An 8471-nucleotide genomic window follows, 5' to 3' on the forward strand; every position below is an offset into this window, starting at 1 on the left:
ATCCGCTCCGCTCTGCGGGGTCTCCGCGCCGCAGCCCCGGGCGCGGATTCCGCCGCCGTCGCCTCGTCGTGGTCCGTCGGTCTGTCGTCCGGTGGGACTGAGGGCGTGTGGTGAACACTCCCGATTAAAACCATGTTAGAGATCGTCCTTCGCACTCTGCTGATGCGAACGCTTTAAAAGAAGCGCAAATGGCTTCAACCTTACGTGTGTTATTTCCCAGATGTAGAAGCAGACTTTCCGCGGCGCTGCACTGAGGCGCCGATCCTGGCCAGGTGGTGCTGCCGCAGGGCTGCCGTGTCCTGCTGCTGCGGGCAACAGTGTTCTGCAGCGCTCCGGTGTTGTCCGACCTGCGTCTAAACGCGGTCTCAAAGCACGCACACGCAGTCAGCACGTTGTGATCTGAGTCGTTAAATAACCTTTGTGTTTCTTTTTATGTAAACTCTCAGCTGAAGAAGTGCCTCCCAGTGTCAGGGCGGCGGTGCTCGTGGCATTCTGGTCAGCAGTCACTGAGCACGTAATGAAGTTTTAAACAACGTGTTCACGTTGAGATGTTACGAACAATCCCGATGTTTTCCTGTAAGCTCCCGGAATTTCTTTGCAAAGAGTCTCATGTTCAGCTGGAACTGAGCATGCTGTCTAAGGTGGTCAGGACTGCTGAGCTCTGCTTTACCTGCAGTCGTCTTTAGTTTTGGTTTCTGTCTTGCCTCAAATGCTAACGTTTAGGGGGCTTAGGAGCAGTGCTGCTGACACATCAGTGGAAATCCTTTGGAATTGTTCAGTACGCCCCAGGGCTGTATCACAAAATAAGATGTGTGTGCCTTATCTCAATACTGACTTATCAGCTGTTGTTAGGAAACCGCTGTCGGGCATCTTGGAATCATTGGCTCATGAAGCACCCGGTATTTTTGTTTAGGTGTTGTAGCTTCCTGATTTCTTATCCCAACTCCCCCACAGATTTACACGTTTGGTTTATTAATAAATCTGAGTCGTACACCATGTAGCTGTGCATCCATTTGTTGAATGCTGAAGAGAAACATTCCATATTCCCAAAGGCTTTATATAAATAAAACAAGACAAATGCAAGATGGGGTGCAGGACAGCTGCTAACCACAGATGAAAGAATAGATGTAAAATGGTTGTGTCAGTGGGTGGGGATATAAAGGGTACTCTCAAATTCTGGACCAATGCAGGGTAGCAGATGGGAGAGACAGCTGTTCCTGAAGAGCTCTTTCATCATTTATCATCTTGCACAAAGTATCATTACACCCCTTTGCTTGTATTAATTTAACTCTATGTGTGTGTGTGTATGCATGGCTATTCAGCGTTTTTTGCATAATGCTTACCAGCTTTTACTGCTTTTAAATCCTCAAAGTTCATTATGTATTTTAGACACAGAATGCATGAGATACACTTTTGAGAAAACAGGGCACTGAATCACTGTCTCAGGGAAATTTTGAGGAAAAAGATGTGGTCAGTGCTTTGGGGAAGTAGAAATCCCCAGAGAGCCAATCTGGCAAGCAGGGTTATGAAGATTTTGCATCTTTTGTAAGAAGGGTGAAGGTGGTCTGAATCCCTCAGCCTTCTCTTTCAATCTCTATTTCCTTCTTGATTTCTCTGGGAAATGGTTTTATCTCTTTAAAAGATTTTTTTTTTTTTTCATAAAAAGAAGAAAGCAAATTGCAAGCACAGTGCGACTGTGCCAGGAGCGCCGTGCTGCTCTGCCCCTCCCATCTCCGAGTGTAGTGGGGGAAGCTGCTAAAAGCTGTGCGTTGGCCTTTCTCACTGAGTTCCTAAAGCTGGCTGTGGTGGAGTCCAGGCTGACTCATGATGCTGCAGACTGTTGGCAGCAGTTTGTTGTTCTTCAGCCCATTGCTTTGACTGTGTGCTTCTTGCATAGCAGTGCTGCTAAATATGCCTATTTCTCCATTAAGAAAAGAGACATTGAGATCCACAAATCTTTTCTGTTACAGTCTCTATTTTATAGATAGCAGACCTGGGAGAAAGAAGTCCTTGCTTTTCTGCACACATAAACATATCCTCAAAAGAAGTTCCACTTGTTTATGATATTCCCATTTGCTAAACTTCAGAAGAAATCAGATAAAATTTCATAACAACTGAACTTTTATCAGCACTGTTTGGTGATCTACATTTAGAAAGCTATTAACATTAAAAAGAGAATTCTCAGGCAAAATTCTATATGGAATCTGTTTTACAAAAATAAATATGATTATGATATTTGACTTTTGCTAATTTTATTCCATGAGGAGGGGTTTCAAGCACATGGGTGCCTGGAGAGAAGTCAGGGCTTCACCCCTATGGTGTAGGGAAGTGCCCTTCATTCTGATCTTCCTAGCAGAGGCGGTGCTGCTGAAACCTTTCCCAAATGGTTTCAAGAGGTGAGAAGGGTTTTTTGCACCGCTGATGTTCTTTAGACAGGCCCGTTACCCTGGAAGAAGGAAATCACAGAGGTTATTCAGTGGCTCCTATTCGTGTGACTTTAATGGGATTTCACGATGTCCGGGGGCTTTAGGGAGCTGTTGGATAACCCCACAAATAAGGGCTGAAGTGATTGTTTGGGCACCTGACAGCACTGAGGTTTTAGAAAATATGATCATAATGCTGAACAAACGCTGCTTCAGCTTTTCAGACTGGCCCATTGAGTGCATCTGCAGCAATTGTCAGTACACAAAATCAGAAGAGAAGTCAATCGGTGCTCACCCCACAGCATCCACAGCATCTGCAGTCCCCACAGATCGTTCCAAAGAGTCCGTTCACAACCTGAATGCCGCAGAGCACTGCCTGGATCCCACTCATCACCAATAGCAAAGCAAAAAGGGTCAGGTGCCAGGGCACAATGTCCACAGGCGACACACAGCTGCTCCACAAGTTTTGGTCACTTAAGTAATTCCTGGATAGTAAAGGAGGGAAACAAAGTGATTGGAAGATGATATTGGCTGGCAAAGAGGCAATTCATTTTGGCTGATAGAGCAGCAATAATTGTAACATGTGACCAAAATTCTGTGAGCTTCAAGAATGTAAAAAATAATTCCCATGACAACATTAGTACTGCTAGAACATTAGAACATTCTTTTGTGTAGTTCTTCGATCAGTTTAAGTAATTAATTTAGAAAGATAAGGCACAATCAGAGATGAGATTGTTTTAGAAACAACTGGACCGCCCTGCTGTTCTGGGAAGAGCAAATTATCAAATAACAGCCAAGTGTGTGCCAAAACGACTTGGCTGCCTGCTCATGCCTCAATGTGAAGTCGCTTTTCCTGCTTGTGGTGTCAGCTCTGCTGTTGCACAAAGCAGTCCTGACATCTCGTGGTGCATGAATTAAATGCAGCTCCCAGGCACCCAAGAGCCGTGGGGTTCCCCCGAGGTACAGCACTGTCTCTAACTCTCCCTTGGGAGAAACCCTGGGCTTTCTTCTGTTACAGCATGATAGCATTGCATTTTGTCCTCTCTGGAAGTGGAGAACACAAAGGAGAAGCCCACACGTTCTCTTTGTAGTGGGACAAATTACATGACTAAGATAAAATGAAGTACTAATTATTTGGAAAACCTCATATTTCAAGAAGAGACGTCTCTGCTGTTAATGTAGGTGTAACTTATTCCTGAATATTGCTTATAATCCCAAGAAGAAACTGAAGGGTTGTGCATTCATTTCTCTTTGTTGGCTCCCTTGAAACTCAGTAGTTTTGATTGGTTCTCTTATTCTTTATATACTGCTCCTGCTTCTTAATTAGTGTTGTTGTGAGTTGCTCAGCCTTTGAAGAACACCTTTGTTTTAGACAAGTAGTATAATCCCAACTGCTAAACAAGAGATTTGGAAATGTAACCATAAATATCGCGAATTTAAAACATATATCTTGTTCTTTTTCTTTTCTTTGTTCTGATTGTCTTGACTTACCCGTCCGTAAAGGGATAGAGCCACTGTAATCCATCGTTACATTTCGGGCCTTTGTTTATGGCTACTGCTGACACAATAAAGCAGTATCCAGCTCCCACAACTCCAATAGCAGCAAATATTATAGAGGAAAACATCTGACAAAGAGAAATGACATTATTTTAGTTATCATTCAGATGTTGAAATGCACCCTATTCATGTGAATGTACATTCCCTAAGCTCAGCTCTTAACAGTCAAAAATGTCAGCTGCAGAATTGCTAAAATCTATCAGTTTGCAATTGCATGGTCGATGTATATTGCATAGCTGCACTCCTATGTAGAAGGTTTAAAAGAATTTGCCTGAGGACTGAAGGATCTGGTACAGTCACAGCAGATGGCACTCGTTCCACTTGGGCAGTATGTATCCAATAAATGGCTGTTCAAGGCACAATGTTTCACCAAGGTGGATCTTTCACAAAAGATTATGAAGTCTTGGACCCCTTGTGGCATTAATAAAATCTACAGTACCCTGTCCAGGTTAACTTTGGTATTTTGGTCATATTTGGGCCAAGTAATTTTGTTTTTCCTTCCCTAGTCTCCCTTTCACATTTCATGTTATTATGGATATCTTCTCCCATGTACTTGTCATCATTAGCTCTAGCAGTGCAGGTGGAATTGATAGAAGGATGTCCTTATTTTCCTGGCTTTCCATTACAAGATTTTCACGTACAGTAATATGTAAGTAAATCTTTCAAAAACTAATGCTGTGTTAGAACTTTAAGAACGTCCAATGTTATTTCTTTGTAGACAGAGGTAGTCATAATAGTTTGCAGGTAGAGGGAATATCTTTTATTGGATTGCAGCGAAAGGATCGCAGAATCACAGAACCATAGAGGTCAGAAGCGGCCTCCGGGGCTCTGCCAGTCCCGCTCCCCACAGCAGTTCCCTGCAGCAGTTGCTCAGGAATGCGTCCCACTGGGTTTGGATAACTCCAGAAAAGGAGATTCCTTCCTCACCTCTCTGGGAAGCCTGTGCCATGGCTCTGATGTAGGTGGAGGGGAAAAAAAAGAAAAAGCATTTTCAGGTCTGTGAGTGTTATATATAGAGCTCATCACAGTGCTCTTGTGTGAGCGCTGTGGTAGGACGGAACAGCTCTGTTGGAAGGGACCTTCAAAGATGATCTGATCCAACTGCCCGGCCCTTTCGGAGCTGACTGAAAGTCCAGGTTGTTGTCCAAATGCCTGCTGGACACTGACAGACGTACATTTTTGTGTTTAGATATCTGATGGGGGCTAACTTAAAAATTACATTAATGTAGCAGACATCGAGGTAATGATGCTTCTGTTAAAATACGAGAGCAGATTCTGTTGTCAGTCACGCTGTGGTAAGCCCGCCAGGACTCTTAATACAGCGCGGTGGCTGCAGTAGCAGTCCCAGTCTTTCGTCCAGGCATTACGCTGACATGATTTGTGAAGGGCAGCACTGCAGGATGGACATTGCTGTAGGGAAAGTGCCATCCTCACATATACCTTAGCTTGGGTGCACCTGCCTGAGAATGGGCAGAGCACTCACAGCTGCTCACCTCTCCTCATATAGACATGCTCTGAGTTCAACTGAATTGTGGAGGTGTGAGTGGAAGCCTGGCAGCAGAATATTTTATAGTTTGTTAGATCCTGCATTCTTTGTAGTCTCGAAAGCTAAGCTAAGCCATGTTCACTGCTGGCAGTGAGACTCCATCTTTTCCTTGGGCTACTGGGACTGCAGGAACACGGCCTCACAGGGGGTCACGGAAGGCTCCTTGTGGGGCTCAGCCACTGCTCTTTTTCTCTCTCACTCTCTCTTTTTTTTTTCCAATTGAAAATCTGTTTTGTTGTAAAGCAGTGTAATGATCTCCGTATGCCAACAGTTTGTTTCAGAAGGATACGCTTTCCTAATAGAAATATTCCTATTTTTTATCTACTCTGACTTTTTAAACTAAAGCGCTTGAGAAGTCTACTGGCATCTGAAGGTACCTGTTTGAGACTTTTCAGCAGTGCCTTAGAGAAAGCTGTAAGTTCAGACCAGAGCCCGGTTTAGAGCTGACTGCTCCAAACAGGAGGATGGTTCGAGTGACTTCCCGAGGTCTTTTCCAACCTGAAGTTTTCTGTGAACCCAATCAGATATTCACAGCCCCTTGCATGGTTCCGCAACGAGCTGGGAACACAATGCACAACTATCAAAATAATTTTTGAAACTCCCAGCAAAAAATGGAAGAGAGAACTGTCACGCTGTGCCAAATGAAATGCAGAACTCTCCATAATTCACTTTACTTGTGATTGCAGCAGTGCTGTTATTGCTATAAGAGGCAGTACCGGTGTGTATCCGTAGCACATCGGAGGTGCAGCACAGCTCTGACAACCTGCTGTCTATGCCTGCTTTGTGTCTCACAGTCTGGGCAGTGTCTGTCTGTCCCTCCATGATTATGAACAGAAGAAACATGTATTTTGTTGATCATAATATAGCTCTTACATTTTTGCTACATTTCCTCTCACTTACCGCAAACCTCTTTCCACAGCTCTCATTACCACAGCATCCACAGCAATCATTGTTCTTAAGGCCCAAAAACACCAAGGCAGGAAAGATCATCTGCCAATAACAGAAATTCAGTTTGAATTGGAATAAATTCAAGTTACATTTGCTTTTAAATTCAGTAATTCCACATCTTTGTTTTTTCACCTCTGAATTAGATTTCTTTTCCCAAAACTATTTCATGACTTTCAACTTATTTATCAAAGAAGAATTTGCAGTGTCAGAGACTGCATTTGTGCTACTGAGAAAATTCAACAATGCAAAGACTTCAAAAAGTCTTGGTTGAGGTGGGGGAAGAAAGGCGGGAACGTCCGAAGTGATGTACTCACCAACACGCCGGATCCCAGTATCCCTCCGAAGTACCAAACCTCGTCTGTAATGTGGTCATTGTTTTCAGCCACTTTTCCTCCAGGGAAAAACAGTAAAATGTTAGCGAGTGTACACAGCACAGCCAAAGGGATAAGTGTGATTCCCAGGCACTTAGCACAGCCTCCAGTGCACATGTTTTTTAAAAGAAATTGCAAGCACAATGAAAGACAGAGGAAAAATCTCTCAGATGTTCTCAGAAGTGTTTTCTGAAGAGGAGCTTCTCAGTCTATCTTACAAAATCTGGTTTCTGCAGTGCCTCTAGAGGAACTCAGCCCGTAGAATACTCCCTTCAGAGACGTTGCTGCAGCTGATCTGAACAACAGCGTGTGCATTATTTATATGTTCTCACAGCCATGATGTCAATTTTCTGAACCTCCATAAATGAAATTACGTTCAGTGCAACCCCTCATTTTACTATGACAACCGGTAACCTCTGTTAATATTTTACTAATGTGAATGATGTTTAAGCCCTCAGTTATCTGGGCTCAGGTTATGGATAGAAATTCTGTTTAGTCCAAAATCATCACTCTTGGAATACACAGTCCTTCACTCTGTAGAGTGTTTTTTTGTAGGTGAAAATAAGCACGTAATGAATCAGCTTGCGTTAACAATAGCTGTATGCAGTAGAAAAGTTCCATGAATTTGCTTTTCTTTGAGAAGGCTGAGCTACACATTTGATATTTTGAAATGGTCGGATAGCTTGCAGATTTCCTATATGTATGTACTGAATTAATATGAAAACAGAGCTTTGCAGCCAATATCGATGAACAAAAGATAAGGATCAGAGAAGTTTCAGTGGACTCACATCACATGTCCTGCCATTTTATGTACCCTCAAAGCCTGACATTTCATCTGTGCTCAGGCAAAATTTGCATTTAAAATTGTGTTGCATGTGGCAAGCAAACTCGAGCTCAAGCTGAGCCTCTGGTGACTTAGCATGCAGCATTTTATTCAAGCAGACAGCTGTGTTAAAGCAGGCCCTGCAGCTCTTTAAGAGGTACTGGGTGCTTAGGCATGGCATTTTGTCCTGCACAACTTGTGCTGTGATGAAGAATATCATCTTGAACTGTCCAAAGCCATCTCAAGCTGAAGCTGTAGCTTCAGATGAAGTAGCAGCGTTGAATAAGCTGGCTTAATCGGTCGCTATCGTTACAGAAATGGTCCAGCTGAAAAAAATCCAACTCCCTGCAGAGCAGTGCCCTGATCTGGTTCCTCACCAGGCACATGGACATCTCTGCCAGTACAAGGAGGTGGTGGAGCAGGGGCAGGGACAGTTCGAGCCGTCGCTAATGCTGAAGAAACGTAATTGGAACTGGAGGCTGGCTTGTCAGCTTCATCTTTCTTTGCCAAAAAAGACAAAAAGAGGAAAAAAAAAAAGACACAAAGCAGTTTACCAGAGAGATGGATCTCGTGTTTTTAGAGAACTGTATTTTTGAATTGGATTTCACTGTGTGTGCAGTTCTAATCTGCAATTAGAAGGTAGTTAAATTGTGAAAGTGCTACTATTGATGGCAGATAGATACTGCCTCTGGCAGATAGCAAGTTCAGGTTTTTGCTGTAAAATAAGTATCAAACTTAAGAAAAAATAATTATTACTAATTTAGATGTGACACTAGGTATACTCCTGTTGTTTTCATTAGCCC

The 8471-nt window shown here is 43.2% G+C and overlaps 1 protein-coding gene across 1 annotated transcript; it reads right to left on the reverse strand.

The window, feature by feature from the left end:
• Window positions 1-209: 209 nt before the first annotated feature.
• TM4SF4 (transmembrane 4 L six family member 4) lies at window positions 210-6962 on the reverse strand (the record flags this gene model as incomplete). The annotated part of the gene is made up of 5 exons (XM_079539656.1): window positions 210-347; window positions 2719-2908; window positions 3915-4048; window positions 6427-6516; window positions 6789-6962. 5 exons carry the CDS (start codon window positions 6960-6962, stop codon window positions 210-212), a joined length of 726 nt encoding a protein of 241 aa, XP_079395782.1.
• Between the last annotated feature and the right edge of the window lie 1509 nt (window positions 6963-8471).

The sequence above is a fragment of the Tetrao urogallus genome (genome assembly GCF_951394365.1).
Source record: "Tetrao urogallus genome assembly, chromosome: 9".
NCBI classification, from domain to species: domain Eukaryota; kingdom Metazoa; phylum Chordata; class Aves; order Galliformes; family Phasianidae; genus Tetrao; species Tetrao urogallus.